Raw genomic sequence first — 17,644 nt, 5'->3', positions numbered from 1 at the left:
TGTAATTGAAGAAATTTATTGAAAATATACTCAAGAAAAAAATAGAAACAAATAAATGTATTCTATTTGTACTATAGAATAAAAAAAGAAACAAAGAGATAAATTAACGCCTTAGAATTGTATGGAATAAATAAAAACATAAATTAATAAATAGTTGACTAAATTACATTCGTGGTCCCTTAACTTAATTTCAGGTAACGTTTTAGTCCTTTATCTTTTTTTTTTTCCCGACTTGGTCCTTTATTTTAATTTTAAGTGACAATTTGATATTTTATGTTTTAAAATTTCAACAATGATATCCTTTTTTATAGAAAAATTCAAAAAAAAAATCAATCAAAACTCATAAAATTAATTATATTCTTCAATATAAAACAAATTTCATCAAATTCGTAACGCAAATCTTCAAATAAACTCATATTTTCATACTTTGATATTTTTAGGAATAAAGGACTAAATCGGGAAAAAAAAGAGAAAGGACTAAAACGTTACCTGAAATTAAATTAAATGACCACAAATGTAATTTAGCCTAAATAGTTAGAATAATAAAGTATGAAAGTTACAAAAATGAATTTCAGAGCTAAATATTTCACAACTTTTACATATAAACATTATCTCAATCAACTTATTTTTTTTCTCTATAAATAAATAAAAATAATTTTGACAAAAAATATTTAACATTAATTTAAATTTTAAAAACACAAATAAAAAGTGAAAAAAATGATACTATATTATAAATCTAAACTAATTTTAAATGGACAATCATTAATTTTATACACCACATAATTATAACTATTATCATAAAATAATTAAATAATTTGGGGATTGACAGTAGTTTTAAAATTGTTTACATTATCCGCATCAAACTCACAAAAATAACATTTTTCTTTATGAAAAAATAATATTTAAAAAACAACAAAAAGAGTAAATTAAAGAAGAAGAAAAATGTGAAACCCTTACAGGTTACATTATCGCTCGTCGTTTTCATCTTCTCCGATCGTCGGCCTTCCTTGAATTCGCCTCTCGTTCTTCTCCGTCGCGGCGCCTCTCACTGCGTTCCTCGTCGACAAGGTACCTACAGCTTCTTCTTTTCCATTTTTTTGTAGAAAATCTTCATCTTTAATTTACCTATGTTTTTACCTATCTTTTTTCCCTCTTCTTATTTGTAATCATAAACATTAGTATATGAAAGTGTGATGAAGGAAGATTGAGAATTAAATGATGTAAATGAGCATAGTATAATTCCTAATAGTTCTCTCTTTATGGACATTTGCTTTCTGCAACAGTCTTATGGCCCAAATTTCATAATCTATGCAAATAAATAAACAAAAAATATAAAAATTCAATTTGATGATAAACTATTTCCAAAAGATATATATTTTTACTTCTGCATTTAATTAAACATTGGACTGCTTGAAACCTTAACCTAACTCATTTTAAAAACAGAAAAAATAATTATTGGAAATAAATACATACAAAGAGAAGGAAACCTGTGTTGCTATGAGCAAGGGTGTTAAATCTACTATTACTCGAGTCTAGCTATCAATTAAAAGTTGACTTGACTGTAAACTCAAATTTTAGCTAACTCGAAAATGAAATCAAGTTTACTTAGCTTGACTCGCACTGAATTCAGTAAACTCGGTGAACTCGCAGAGAATTTATAACGGGGTTTTTATCGTTTTTTTATCTAAGTTTTCACATTCGGTTCCTTTTCTTGTGTGTTAGTTTGATTTTGTTCATGTCAGTTTTTTCTTTTATACTTGAGTTGAAGTTTTGAGTTATTTGATGCATTATTGTGTTATATAAGTATATATGCCATGCATGTATTATTTGTAATATTATTTAATAGGACACTCGTAAAAGTCTACGATACGAGTTTAGGAGTCGATTTGACATAGGCAGAACGAGTTTCTTTAAACTCGCAATTTTGACAACCTTGGCTATGAGAGCCGCAACTTAAGTATAGTTGAGTCTCAAACAACGAGTGACATGTTTCTGGGCAAGGTAGCCAGCATTGTGCATTTCTAGTTTTTAAATTTCTATTGGACACAGTTTCATTTCAATTCTTAGAGTAGAGTGTGTTTATTGTCCAAGGGATGTATTGCAGTTTTGAAAAAAAAACTATCCTCATATAAATTATTTGTACACATATTATGGAACAAAAGATACTTGCTAATGGTACACACTTTTGACTGCCAGAGAATGTTAGGTTTGTATTTCGTCACAAAACATACTTCATCTGCATATAAGGGGAACCATGCCTTAATTCTTGGGACATTTCATATAGCATTTTGAATATCATACATAAAGGACGAGTTGTAGAATTAACTGGCATGGCATCCAAATGTTGCTGTGCAGGCTGTCATTTATCATTGTGATGTGAGGAATTTGATTTAGGACTATGTTTGCTTTCTGCTTTATTTTCTATAGTTAATATATATTGTTATTATCTTTTTTATAGTATTTTTTTTAACTGGGTTATTTTGTAATGGCTTTCTAAATTATTTGAACGACATGTATCAGCTTGATTTTTTACAAGTAAGAAAATATGAAATGGAATTAAAATTAATTTAATTTGACTGGTTCTGTGGTAGGTTGTAGCATGAGTAAAGTAATAGATTTATTAGAGTTACGTTTCTCTGTCTAGTTTGAGCTTTGAATTGCTTTCCCTATGCTGAAATGGATTCTTATTCTGCGTAAAGTGATTCCTATATATAACAAAAATCTAGTTCATTTACTGCGTGTTATATAATTCTTCTTTCTTTTCTATTTGGTTATTTGATTACAGCCTTTTCCAACAGTATTCACTGGATTTACCTTAAAATTTCTCTTAATGGTTCGACCTATAATTTTCTTTGGTCTCCCTGTACAACTTACTATTGGGCTAAGTTAAAAACTTTTTACTCTTAGGTTTCATTAACTTTATACATGGAACCATCAGCCGAAGAGTATGCTGCCTTTGAAGAGAAGGTTAAAAGGACAGTGTACTTTGACAACCTGTCACCACAAGTTACTGAGTCTGTGATTAGAACTGCTCTTGACCAGTTTACAGCTGTGAAAAATGTCAAGTTTATCCCCAACTACCTAGGACCGAGCAATCTGCCGCAATGTGCATTGGTGGAATTGGACTCTGCCAAGAAGGTCAAGGAAGTGAGAGCAATGATTGGGCAGTATCCTTTCATGATGTCTGGGATGCCACGGCCCGTAAGAGCTCGTCCTGCTGTAGCGGAAATGTTTGATGATCGGCCAGTAAAGCCTAAGAGAAAGATGAAGTGTTGTTGGTTGGAGAAAAATGACCCTGATTTTGAGGTGGCAAGAGAGCTGAAGAATCTGACACGTAAACATGCTGCAGAAATAGCATTCATGCACAAAGTAAGTTCATTCCTTTCCTAGTAATCAAATTATTTTTCTCTTCTTGCTATTACTTGTCCAGTATTTTATTTGATTTACCGAGTAAGTCTGTAGTAGTAGATATAATATTTGTTTGTTTGAGTATTTTCCTTTAACCGAAGAATAGTTAGTAGTAACCTTAAGCATGTTTATTGTAAGTATGATAATTACTAGTAAGTTTGTGGGAGCTGTCAACTGGAATGGTACGGTATCAAGTGATGTAGTTCTTATGCTCTGTTAGATCATAATCTTTATCACTTAAAGTGATAATCAAATGGAAGTTAAGGAAAAATTTAATAATGAAATAATGGTTTTTTCATATTAAAATATCAGAAACTGCGGATTTCTAATTCTATGAGAAGTTGGAATTCAAAAAAAATGTTTGGAACATTGATTGATTTGTTAACAAGTATAAGGATTGGGCTTCCATGTTATTTTGTTTGATATATTACTTTAGTTTCATTGATCATAGAGTTCGTGATTGGGATAATTTATTTGTTCTATTTCAAGGAAAGAATTTATCACCACCTTATGTCATTTAATGCAATTTGCTTTTCATAATCCATAGTTCCCCGACATTGATCCCATGAGAGAAAATTGCAGGAAGGGAACATTCCTGTTTAAAGTGTGTTGTGGGAGAGTCTGGTAGTGTAAAAAACTGCTATAAAGTGAGTCATGTTTTTCAAGTAAGCTTTATCCACATTTGAATTTTAGTGAGTTGGTAATGTGATGCATTTCAAATTAAATCAAATGCAATGCACTCTTACTTGCTCACTATAGAGACAAGCTCAATTCAGGGAAGTCTTGTATTGTCTTAATCGCAAAATGAAAGTAAATCCTTTTTCTTCTTCTGGCTGAAGAACTCACCTTTTTAGCTCCGTGATAGCGGCCATCCCACTCTCCACTATACTGGTATAGCGGTTTGGGGGTTCAGCACTCCGTGCTGCTATCCAATGTTAACAACATAGTATGGAAGACTATGCTCAAGAAAAATCTAGTCCCTTTTCTGGTGTCAAAATAACGTCTGAACTGGCTTACCAATTGTAATCCTTTAAAAGTATGTTTGAAGTGTACTATGATGAGAGATTTGGGGTTATTCTAAGTGTGTTGTGTGTGCGCTTTTCTTTAGGTGCATCTAAAAGAAGAAGAGAAGCTTGCGGCTCAGCAGGCAGAAACACTTAAAGTGCATTACAAAAAGTTTAAGTTGATAGAGGGCATTATGACTGACAGAACTGCCCTTACTTTGGCGCGAAAGTATAATCTGGCAGTTGCAGATGAGTGAAAGAGTATTTCCGATTAACAATTTATGTAAATAGTTTTTTCTCTGTGATTAGGATCAAGCTTAGTTTCACCCTGCTGCTGCTAAAGAAATTCCATTTATACATGGTATGTAATATGCTATTCAATCCTTGTCAACGATTTGATGCTAATGTTGTTTTCCTATCATCAGATTCATGGCAGTGTGTTGGTGGATGTTTAAGTTTTATTTTATTAGATCAACTTTTAGAAGACTCATTCTGAATCGGAAGTAGTGCATGTTTGGTTCAACTTTTGTAGGGGTCAAAATCAATTTTGGAGGTCTAAAATTGATTTTGGTATTTTTGGGTGCTATCAAGTAGAATGAATTTTGTCTCCATAATTGGTTCTAACTTGAAACTAGGATTTGTAGCTTTTGAGTTCATATGTGATTTTTATACTAAAAATTATTGTTCACTTCACTTTTATCCAAATATATTCAAACATAAATCACTTTATATTCTAGCACTTTTAACTAAAATCAATATTTTAGTAAAAAAAAATAAACAAGTCAATTTTAGTCGTTGGCTGAAATAATTACATAACTCATTTTTTGTAGAAAATCATCCATTTGTTTGTTGAAAGATTAGTTTGGTTGACATGATTTTTATACCTCATAGAAAGTTAATATCAATTCAATTCTTAATAGATGGAGATTGACATTTTGTCTTCTTAAGAAATAGGCATCAATTCAGTCCCTTAAGTATACTGATAAATATAAATATTTATAATGAAAGTCTATTAATAATTTAAATTTCATTTAGTCTTAGAATAATTAAATTGATGTCACTTATGATTTAAGAAACAGTGATGTTTTTTTATAGGAAGAAACAATGATGCTACTCTTATATTTTTAAGAAACCAAATAGATTTATTTTGGTACATACAAATTTAGATTATGAGAGGTAAATATCCATGCAAGGTCAGTGAAAACTTACTCATCTAATAAAAGTTTGTTTTGTTTTGTAACTTGAGAATTTCAGGTGTAAATCTAAGTTCATGTTTGATTTTGGAGTGAGATTGGCAAAGTCACAACTCACTATGATTTTGTTAATTCCACCGAGAAATCAAACATATATTAGGTCATAGAAATAGCATGAATAGGTGATCATTTGGTGAGAATGATTAGTTTTTATAAGCTGCAATATAGTTCTCACATATGGTAGTATATTTTAGTTAATTTTCTGTTTTCATTTATATTGACGCCTGAATATGATCACAATCATGTATATGGAAAATATTCTGTTGAAAGAAATAGAATCCATCTTGGGTTAATCTTTGCCACAAAGGATTAAACTCTGGCTATAGATTAAACGATATCTTTTGAATTAGAGAGCTTGTTTTTTCACCCATGATTCTAAAAAATCACACATGTATTTCTCCAAATGACAAAAACTTAATTTTTTTTCTAAAACTATATTTTGAAGTAACTTTGGAGGTATGAAAAGAAACTCCCCTGAAATATTCAATATTCACCTAAAAAGACAAGTTTCTTTGAGATGTTACTACATAAGGGATTTGAGTCATTTGTATAACTTTGTAAAAAGAAAGCCCTTTAAGAGACTTTAGGTCTTTTCAATAATGATGATAATAACAAGTCATGACATTAACCAAGGATCATTAGCTACTAATAGCAAAATTTATGTGAAGTGTTAACAATAAATTAGAAATAGTTGTATTTAATAGTTAGGAAAATAGGGTCCAATACTTAGGTTATATATTTAAGCAAACACCTAAGTAGTAAATCCGTGAGCACACGAAATCACTTATAGTTTGGATTATATGCCAAAGAGAAAATAAGGGCCAGATAAGAGTGAAGATGAGGAAATAGTTTGGGGAGAGAGATAAAAAGGGTGATGAGAGATAAAAAGACATTTTGTTATAGAGGTCCTAAGTTCTTCCCTAAGAACATTTTTTTTTTTTTTTTTTATCTTTGTCATTTATTAATTTGACATTATTTTTAATCAATGGTGTTCTCAATCCTTGGTGCACATTAGCATAGTTTGTGGTTAATTGTTTTGATTCTTGATTGAGTAATTTAGTTTGTTGTGATCATATGGTAGAAAAATTATAAACTTTCTTTTGTTTTTGTTTTTGTTTTAAGCACCTCTTGTTTCTTTAATTTATTCATTTTTTGCTTGTTCAAAAAAAAGTTGGGGGCAACAAAAGTAATTATTTTCTTTCAATTAATGAGACTTTGAGTTATTACAAAAACATGTAAAGAATCTCTAACTATGGAGATGTAACTTTTGTCAAAACTAATTTGTGTATATCTGATCACTATATCCTTTATTGACTGAAAGAAAACTATATCTATGAATCCTAATTCATGATTGATGCATAAAGAATTGAATTCCAAGTATCTGGGACACCAGCTACACACCAATGTGTACAATCCATGCCATGGAAGCCATTATGAGAACTAGGATGTCCATCTTTTCTTAATGCTGAGAGAGCTGTAATGTTGAAAAGGTGAGCAGGTTTTGTTACTTTTTGGAACGCACTTTCTAATACATATTGTGCTTTTGGTAATCCTTGGGACGATGATGATCCACCTATTGGTGTTTTCTCATTTGCACAATTTGTCACTGCTGGTTCATGCCATTGTGCTCCACTGTTTTTTATATGCACAAATCAAAATAATTAGAAAAGCATTAACAACAATAAACAATGTTTCATGCAAAATTTGTTTTTGAAACTTTGAATTTGATTTTTAAACCATGTATCTCCTCTGTCTCACAAAACACCAATTCAGATATGTATTTGACTACATAAGTCGACGGACTTTAAGTTAGTTGACAGGAAAAAAAAAATTTAGATTAAATTTATTTGTGAATACGAAAAGTCTTTTTCAAAAAGTAAAAAGTAAAAATTAGTTGGTAACGCTAAGTAAATTTTCTTTTATTGAGGTCTAAAGTTTTTGGTTCATTGGTTGGGTAAGGCTGCAAAAATCTCATCTTTGAAATTTTTTGAAGTTGTTGCATTTCTATGATTAAATTTGAAGAATAGTATAATCTTAATGTTAAAAAAAAAAAAAGTGAGATTTGTTAAACTTACTGGTAGTGTTGAGGAGAAATTCCTTGGAGAAAAACTTTGGTTTTGGTTGTATCAACCTCTGTATTAACCCAATTAGCCCAAGTTATCAAAGCAAGATCAAAAGCTTCCATACGATCCATGTCTTTCACTATTTTGTTACCAATTTGAATATAATCCCATCTGCAATAGAAAATCAAAACAGACTCATTATTTGTTAGCTATTGTTTTCATTAAAAAAAAATGGTATAGTTAAACAATTTACTAAATCTAATTAATGAAAATTTAAAATAATCTCTAAACTTAAAAATTTTCAATCACATACATCTTATCAATACATTTTAAAGATTGAATTAACTGATTTTAAAAACTAATCTGATTATAGATTTTCAATCACATAAATCTCACCAAGACAATCTTAAAATTTAAATTGTCTGATTTCAAAAAAAACTTATATAATTTTTAATTTTTTAATTTTAATGATTATTTTATAATTGTTTATTTTATATACTTATAATTTCAGAGACTAAATTAACTTACGGTTGCTTGGGTCCTGTGCGGTACCACCAAAGCCAAGTGTTGAAAACCAAAACATCCATGGTTTTCCATAATTCTCCATGCTTAAGGGAATCAAGTTTCAATACACGACCAATTTTTTCCACTTCAATGTCAACCAAATGTGTAGTATGGAAGACAATAACTGAAACATCATAGTCCTGCAAAAAAAAATTTGCTTGAAATTAATTTAATAAAAATAATTTTTTTTTAATTTTTTTGTTTAAATATATATTATTTTGGTCAAATTGTTTAAAGATACTTTTTTTGTCTTTAATTTTTCCATATTTAAACTGATCTTTATAATTTTTATTCAACAAGATGAAAATCAAATATTATACAGATAAGTTTTAATTTAAATGAATTTTGTAGGACTAAAACAAAATAACAATAACCAAAAGCAAAAGCAAAAAAACTGTATATTTACAAGGATTAAAGGACAAAATTAATATACTTGCAAACATAAAAATATATTTCTTGTAAAAAAAAAAATTAAAAGAGGATTTATATTTTTGCAACAAATTTGAAAGAGGATTTGTGATGAGATAGGTCACTGACCAGGAATGTAACATTGGTGATGGGTTCACCACCCTTTTCTATTATTCTAGCTTCAGGAACTGAAGAATGAAGCAAACACATAAATGATTGCCATTGATTGAGACTCACTGAATCTCCTATAAACATTATCTTTTTTCCTCTGTACTTTGTCAAGAAACTTTTTCCATCAAATCTGCAAAGATCATTATTTTTTATTACATAATAAGTATTGTTATTAAATTGTTTTGAAAACATTATTATATAATAACCTTAAGAGGATTTGAGATTATTAAATAATGACATCAGTATTGCTCAATAATTATAAATTTACCTAAAGATATTGAAAAATACACAAGACCATGTCTTAATATATATATATTAGAATGGCAATGTGGCAACTAATGGTGGCATGTCCTAGACATGATTAGATCCCATAATCATATGTTCACTTTTTCAAAAGACATTGTCTTTTTTATTGTTTTTATCATAGAAATTTTCAAACAAATATTAATATTTTTAGGTGATGGAGTAAAATGAGGATATTATTGAACCAAGATTCTGGATTAATTGATTGATGTATTTAGGTTGTACTAAAATAATATAATTTTAACTAATTATAAAGTCACACACTTTAGTTGACATTTTGGTTGGATATATTCACAGTGTAAATTTTTTTACAGTAATAATATATAAAAATTAAATTTATAATTTCAATTTTAATGCATTTTAGATTAACATTGTTTATATATATATATAAAAAAAACCTTTGTACTCTATAAAAAAAAAATAAGTTGGTGTGTTAAGGGAAAAAGTGGTTTGGTTTTAGTTTTGACTTTTGAGCTTTGGGCTATTGGGTTTCAACTATATAATAAAATGGTTTGGTTTGGTTTGACTTCCACTATTTTCTTAAAACAAACTAAAATTTAATTAGAAAAAAAAACACTTTGAGTAGTTAGAAGGTAAACAAACAAATAAATTAATTAATAAAACAAACACAAAATAACTTTTTAAGTTTCCAAAAAAAAACTTCAATTAAAAACTATTAATTTTAAATTTTTAATATATAAAATCTAAATTTAATTAGGCATGACAGGTCATGGCATAACTTATCTTTAAAACATATATGAGTGAAAAATATTAAACATATATTTATATCTCTCAGTATAACCAAAGTCCTATCAAACACGGCACTCATTCTGTAATAAGACTATAACCACAAGTTAAGTTGTTAACATATACGCAATCTATTGATATGCATCAATTAGACAATCAAATCAATAACATACACACATTGAAAATCAAGATAAAATAAAAGATAGATTAACTCATATATATACACTATCAATATAAAACACCTCATGGTCGATAAATTACAACTATTATATTTATAATTTTAAAATTAATTATAATTAAAGTTAAATATTTTCAATTGTAAAGTAAAAATATTCTATTCCGACAATTAATGAATATAAATTAAATTAAACATAACTTTATTAAAATTGTACCTTGGTAAGTTGCAATTGCTTGGTTGCCATCTATATTTGAGATATTCCTTATCAACACGACCATATTTCAAGCAATTAAATTCCATACGAATATGAGGGCATGTTGAAGAATCATAAAGTGGGTAAGATTGATCAAGCAACCAACTACCTTCATATAAATTGCAACTTCCTACATTAGTTTCTAAACAAAAGCATGGAGAGAGACAAATTATGGCCATAGAAATGACCATTGAAATCCAACCATGTAACTTCATTTCAACACCCATCTTACTCTCTCTTTTTTAATCCTAAAGATTTGTGTGTGATTATGTGTGTGTGTTTACAGGTATATATTGTGTGGTATCTGGTCATAATTGGTATCAAATAAATTTTGAATTTGAATCTTTTTGGTCTATTTTGAATTTATATCTTTATTACACAAAATATTAATGGTAAAAGGTGTTAGTTTCAAAAAAGGAAAATATGTATATATAATCAATGCAATTAATCTATATGGAAACTGTTAGTTTTCTGGCATATCAAACATTGTTGGTCAAATCAGGTTTAAATCTTAAGTTCCAGTCAATTCTTAAAAAAAGAAAATTCACTTGGTCAAAAAAAATGTAAAATACTAAACACTATCATTACTCATAATAAACTTAATCGCTCTTTTTTAAAATCAATTATAGCTCTTTTTATTTTATTTTAAAATAATAAAATGAATAATTAGTAATAAAAAATGATAACGTAACAATTTTTATTATATACAATAGACCAAAAAAAATAATAAAAAATAAACAATTAATGATTTTGATTGTGACATTGACCACATTAGAAAAATACATTGAACAAATTTTTATATTTTAATATTGTTATCAGGTATTGATCAATTGGTGCTTTACCAATTTAGTTTTGTACCCAAAAAATATACAAAGTATCTTATTAGAAAAAAGGATTGTTTTTATAGACTTGAAGAGGGATTGGTATGGCTATCTTTTGTTCCACAAAATTAATTAGTGATGTGGATCTATAGTATCTTTCATAATTTTAATTCTTTCACATGCAACACATGGTTAACACCTCACTCAAAAAACAAAAGTCATTTTTGCTTCATTGTGTAATGTTTGTTCTCATTCTTTTATTTATAATGGCCGATATTGGTAAGTTAAGTATTATATTTTTAGTTCGAATGAGATAATTTTATGTGTGTTTTTTTACCATTTCAATGGCTAACAAACAAAATAAATATGTGAATGTTGTCAGTGATGGAGTTTGAATGAAAATGTGCGGGTTATTAAATTTTTAAAATTTTAATAAATAAATAAAAATATATAATATAGTATTATATATAAAAATTTGAAGTTGTAAATTTATAAAAATATATTGACGAATAAACTCTAATGTTTATAAGATAAAGAGCTAACAAATCAAATTTTGGTTCGCAAATTTAATAATAAAAAATTAGTTCTTATTTTTTTTTCTTTTTTAAATGTTAAAATTTTATAGTTTAATTATTATGTTTTTTCAATACAAAAAGTTTTACAATGTCCGCACATCACAACCATCTATAAGTGTGACTTTAAAAGTAATTGTCACGTCTCCTTTGTCTTTGAAAAAAGAGTTGCTACCAATTTTATTTTTAATAAAGAAAAACTTAGATAAAATCTAAAATGAGATATTGAACCAAAAATTTGAATTCGAGAATTGATTAAAAATAGGAAAAATATTAAATCCATGTCCGTTAAAACAGCTACCCTATAATTAAACATGTAGAATTAATATATAAATTACCATAAATACATGTAAATTACCAGAAAAAAATAAACACATATAATCATCACAATTAGAATAAATTTGCACAAATACATGTAATTAATAAATAGAAATAACACAAAAGCCATAAATACAAGTATACCTCCACAATTAGAATAAATTATCATAAATGAATAGAATTAATACTTAAATTACCATAAATACATATAAATTACGTGAAAAAAATAAAAATAAAAGAATCATCACAATTAGAATAAATTTGCACAAATACATATAATTAATAGATAAATTGTCATTAATAAATATAAATAAAAGAATGACCACAATTAGAAAAAATTATCATAAATTACCACAAATAAATAAATAAAACCATAATTAGAACAAATTATTATAAATACATGTATACCTCCACAATTAAAATAAATTACCATAAATACATATAATTAATACGCAGATTATCATAAATATATATAAATCATAAATAAATAAAAAAGAATCACCATAATTTTATTCACAATAAATATATAATTAAATAATTAAAACAAATAAAAACAAGATGAGGTAATATAAATAAGAATAAATAAATAATTATATACAATTAATTAGGTTGAACTTGAGTATCCAACATCCCTAGTGGAGTCGTCAGCTGTCGCGTTCAGTTTATCTGCAAAAAAATGAGTCGCCGCCAATTTTATTTTTATTAAAGGAAAAATTGGATAAAACTTAAAATAATAATTTTTGAACCAAATGTTTCAATTCGGGAGTCGATTACGAGTAGGAAAAGTATTACATCTCTACAACGTCCGTTAAAACGATTACCCTATAATTAATTGTATACAAACTATTTATTTATTTATTTTTACCCCTAAAAAGAATACAAAGAAAAATAAATTATTTAAATTAATAAGAAAATAATTTTTTTTTTATTAATTTGGTTTTACAAGGAGAAGACATTACTCCTACGTATCACCAGGTGCAATAAAAAAAATCAAAACACACGTAGTTCTTGGGTAAAAAATATTTATGTGATCGACTTTATTATTAATTTTTATATATATATCAATCACACACACACAAATTAATAAAAGAATCACCACAATTATATTAAAATAAATATATAATAAAATAATTAAAACAAATAAAAACAAGAGGGGTAATATAAATATAAATATAAATATAAATATATAAATAATTATATACAATTAATTAGGTTGAGTTTGACTCTCCAACTTTCCTTGCGAAGTTGCCAGTTGTCACGTCTGATTTGTCCACGAAAAAGAATTTGCCACAAATTTTATTTTTAATAAAGGAAAATTGGATAAAACTTAAAATGATGATTTTGAATCAAAAATTTGAATTCGAGAGTCGATTACAAGTAAGGAAAATGTTACATCCCTACAACGTCCGTGGTTACCCTATAATTAACAGTATACAAACTATTTATTTATTTATTTATTTAATTATTTACTTTAATCCACAAAGAATAATAAAAAAAAAGAAAATAAATTATTTACATTAATAAAAAAAAATTAAATTTGATTTTACAAGGGGAAGATCTTGCTCTTATGTTTCCCCAAGTGCAATGGGGAAATCAAAACACATAGATCTTGGATATAAAATATTTATGTGCTGACTAATTTTATTATTAATTTCGCGAGTCGGCGGCGCATATGTGGTGGGGACAGGCCGCAGAAGAAAACAAAATAAAGAGGAGAGGGTACAGACAAATGAAAATGAAGAAGATCATACATTCAAAAACAAAATAACCGATTTGATTTTTATTAGTACATTCTAAAACTTAATCGTGAAATAAAAAAAAAAAATCACTTTTTAATGTCATACATGCATCATAAAAAAAAACTTCTATGACAACAATAATGTCAAAAATGGACAAGGAGAAAAATATTTACCACACTAGAAGTTTCTTATGAGCTCATATTTCCTCCTTTTTTCAGTTTTCTGCCTCTTTTTTTCAGTTTTCTTTTCCTCTTATTTATAGTTTAAATTATGTTTAAATTTTTTGGAAGACAATAATTCTCAATAACGATCATTAAGGTAATTTTTAGCGTTTTCAGAAACCTACTATAATTACTTAAGGTATGGTTTTTTTAAACCATTTTTAAGAAACAATAAATTAAATCAGAATTCTAATAATTAATTTTTTTTAATCTTATTAACAAAAAGTCCAAAATATCCTTAATGTTTATTATTATATTTTTTTGCAAATAAAAAAGAAGAGTAGACAAAATTAGGTGTCAATAGCTGCCCCTTTTTGCTTAAAATTTACTTGAGAATCAAAGTAAATGATAAGTAAAGATGACACTCTAATTTTGTCTGAATATGATTTTTGTAAGTCGTTTACGCAACTTCAAGATAATAGTCGTTTTCCCAACTTTGGGTGAGAGTTGTTTTCCCGACTTCAAGATGCGGGTTGTTTTCTCAGCTTCGGTATGAGTCATTTTCCCAACTTCAACATGCGAGTCGTTTTCTCGGCTTTGGGTGCGAGTCGTTTTCCCGACTTCAACATGCGGGTCGTTTTCTCAGTTTTGGGTGCGACTCGTTTTCCCAGCTTCAAGGTGCGAGTCGTTTTCTCGACTTAGCGTGCGAGTCATTTTCCCGACTTCAACATACGGGTCGTTTTTTTGGCTTCAGATGCGGGTCGTTTTCTCGGCTTAGCATGCGAGTCATTTTCCCGGCTTCAACATGCGGGTCGTTTTCTCGGCTTCGGGTTCAAGTTGTTTTTCCGGCTTCAACATGCGGGTCATTTTCTCGGCTTTAACATGCATGTCATTTTCTCGACTTCAGGTGCGACTCATTTTTCCGGCTTCAACATGCGGGTCGTTTTCTTGGCTTCAGGTACGAGTCGTTTTCCCGGCTTTAACATGCAGGTCGTTTTATCGGCTTAAAGTGCGAGTCATTTTCCCGACTTCAACATACGAGTCATTTTCTCGGTTTAAATTTATGAAATGTCATTATGGAACGAATGGATGAACGAACGAACGAATGAACGAACAAACGAACGAACGAACGAATGAATGAACGAATGAACGAACGAACGAACGAACGAACGAATGAATAAATGAATGAATGAATGAACGAATGAATGAATGAACGAATGAATGAACTTGATATCTTTGATCTCTCTTTTGTCCACTTCTTTTTCTTTTTCTTTCTTTCTCTTTATTTTTGAAGAAGAATTAATATTATGATCTTAAGCTGGATCTCATGTTGTTGTCTGCCTTGTACTGTAAACAACTTCTATTCTCGTGCTATAGTCTGATCCATATTGTTGATCATGTCCTTTTGAGTGTATATTCTTTATTTTTGTTTTTGTTGTTGTTTTTCTTCTTCTTCCATGTTGCCCTTTCAGATATTTATTATATTTTTTTTGTACCCTAATTTTTGCATATGTCTCCCTTTCAGGTTTTCAACCTAGCGAATATTATTTTTGTACCCTAGTTTTTCCCTATGTCGCCCTTTCAGGTTTTCAACCTAGCGTATATTTTTTTTATACCCTAATTTTTGCTTAGGTCGCCCTTTCAGGTTTTCAACATAGCGGTATTCATTATTATTATTATTACTATTATTATTATTATTATTATTATTATTATTATTATTATTATTATTATTATTATCTAGGTTGTCTCTTTTAGGTTTTCAACCTAGCGGTATTCATTATTTATGTATGATACTTTTTTACGACGTCTGAGTTTACAGGGAGGACTAAATCTTTTCCATCCATATTCATGAGGATCAAAGCTCCACCTGAGAAAGCTTTCTTCACGACGTATGGGCTCTCATAGTTAGGGGTCCATTTCCCACAATAATCCTTTTGAATGGGTAAGATATTTTTTAGCACCAAGTCTCCTTCCTGAAATTATAGATGACGTATTTTTTCTCGTACGCTCTTTTTAGTCTTTTTTGATATAATTACCCATGACATAAGGACGCCAACCTTTTTTTACAGTTAAATTCAATTGATCGAAACAGGTTTGAACCAATTTCGACTCCCCAAGTTTGACTTTCGTTAATACTCTTAGCGAGAGAATTTCTACTTCAATGGGTAGCACAACTTCCATCCACAAACTAGGGAAAAAGGGGTTGCCCCAGTTGAAGTGCATATCGAAGTGTGATACTCGTGTATTGCAAACGATAACATCTCATGTCAATTTTTGTATGTTACAACCATTTTCTAAATAATTTTTTTTTGATGTTTTTATTTTCTGCTTCAACTACGCCATTCATTTTTTGTCGTTACGAGGACGAGTTGTGGTGTTGAACTTTAAAGGTGGCACATAATTCATACTCCATTTTTATGAATTTGACTACCACTTTTTTTGTTACATTGGCGTACGAAGCGACCTCTACCCATTTTGTAAAGTAATCGATTGCCACCAAGATGAAGCGATGTTCGTTTGATGCTTTCGATTCGATCATTTCGATGACGTCTATTCCTCATATTGAGAACGACCAAGGCGTTGTAAGGGGTTCAGGGGAATTAGCGGGGCATGGATATTGTCAGCGTATATTTGACACTTATGACATTTCTTCACATAGTCAAAACAATATTTTTCTAGGGTGAGCAAGTAATATCCGGTCCGAAGAATCTTTCTATACACTGCGTGTCTGTTCATATGGGTCCCATAAGAACCTCCGTGGACATCTTGAATAATCTCTTTTGCCTTATTGATATCGACACGTTTAAGGAGTACCATATCATGATTTCTTTTAACCAAGATGTTTCCGTTCAAGAATAAATTCGCGGTTAACCATCTTAAGGTCCTTTTCTCATTTTCTGATATTCCAAGAGGATATTCTCTATTTATAAGATATTGTTTGATGTCGTGGTATCAAGGTTTCCCATCGGATTCTTCTTCCATTAAGTGGTAGCAGGCAGGATGATCTCGACTCTCCATTTTAATTGATGGGATTTTATTGTTTCAACTTATTTGGAACATCGAGGATAAAGTAGCCAAAACATCAGCCAATTGATTGTTTTCTCGAGAGACATGGTGAAAAGTGATTTTATCAAATTGTAAAGACAATTCTTTTATGTAGGAAAAATAAGGTATTAACTTCTCATCTCGAGTTTCCCATTCTTGGTTAAGTTGATTAATGACTAGGGTTAAATCTCCATATACTTCCACAACTTTCACTTTTGGTTCCAAAGCCGCCAAAATTCCCATGGCACAAGCTTCATATTCTGCCATATTATTGGTACAATCAAAACACAAGCGCATTGTGATAGGTATGAACTGTTTTTTGGGAGATATTAAAATAACCCGAATCACATGCCCCATTATGTTTGAGGTCCCATCGAACAACAAGGTCCATTTTCCACTATTGCATTCTTCAGACAAAACCATGATACTTTCGTCTAGGAATTCACATTACATTGACTCATAATCATCCACATGTTGATTAGCTAGATAATCTGCTAAGGCACTCCCTTTGATGGATTTCTGAGTAACATAGGTAATATCATATTCTGATAATATCACATGCCAGCGAGCAATTCGCCCTATGAGAACAGGCTTTTTAAAAATGTACTTGATTGGATCCATTTTGGATATCAAGTA

At 29.2% G+C, this 17,644-nt stretch overlaps 3 protein-coding genes across 3 annotated transcripts; 1 reads left to right on the top strand and 2 right to left on the bottom strand.

The window, feature by feature from the left end:
- Positions 1-929: 929 nt before the first annotated feature.
- On the top strand, positions 930-4,836 carry LOC101491770 (ASI1-immunoprecipitated protein 1-like). The gene is made up of 3 exons (XM_004499787.3): positions 930-1,068; positions 2,908-3,369; positions 4,517-4,836. The coding sequence occupies exons 2-3, from the start codon at positions 2,926-2,928 to the stop codon at positions 4,667-4,669; spliced, it is 597 nt and encodes a 198-aa protein (XP_004499844.1). The 5' UTR covers positions 930-1,068; positions 2,908-2,925; the 3' UTR covers positions 4,670-4,836.
- Positions 4,837-6,839: 2,003 nt separating this feature from the next.
- LOC101491454 (protein trichome birefringence-like 38) lies at positions 6,840-10,703 on the bottom strand. Its single transcript, XM_004499786.4, has 5 exons — positions 10,314-10,703; positions 8,830-9,001; positions 8,257-8,432; positions 7,741-7,899; positions 6,840-7,297 (listed from the first exon to the last, which is right to left on the bottom strand). Exons 1-5 carry the CDS (start codon positions 10,577-10,579, stop codon positions 7,006-7,008), a joined length of 1,065 nt encoding a protein of 354 aa, XP_004499843.1. The 5' UTR covers positions 10,580-10,703; the 3' UTR covers positions 6,840-7,005.
- Positions 10,704-16,513: 5,810 nt separating this feature from the next.
- On the bottom strand, positions 16,514-17,275 carry LOC140920370 (uncharacterized). Its single transcript, XM_073368632.1, has 2 exons — positions 17,022-17,275; positions 16,514-16,883 (listed from the first exon to the last, which is right to left on the bottom strand). The coding sequence occupies exons 1-2, from the start codon at positions 17,273-17,275 to the stop codon at positions 16,514-16,516; spliced, it is 624 nt and encodes a 207-aa protein (XP_073224733.1).
- Between the last annotated feature and the right edge of the window lie 369 nt (positions 17,276-17,644).

This window comes from Cicer arietinum, chromosome 5 (genome assembly GCF_000331145.2).
Source record: "Cicer arietinum cultivar CDC Frontier isolate Library 1 chromosome 5, Cicar.CDCFrontier_v2.0, whole genome shotgun sequence".
Classification (NCBI taxonomy): Eukaryota; Viridiplantae; Streptophyta; class Magnoliopsida; order Fabales; family Fabaceae; genus Cicer; species Cicer arietinum.
Note: the sequence above shows the minus strand (reverse complement) of the source record. Positions and strands in the feature narration are given on the sequence as shown.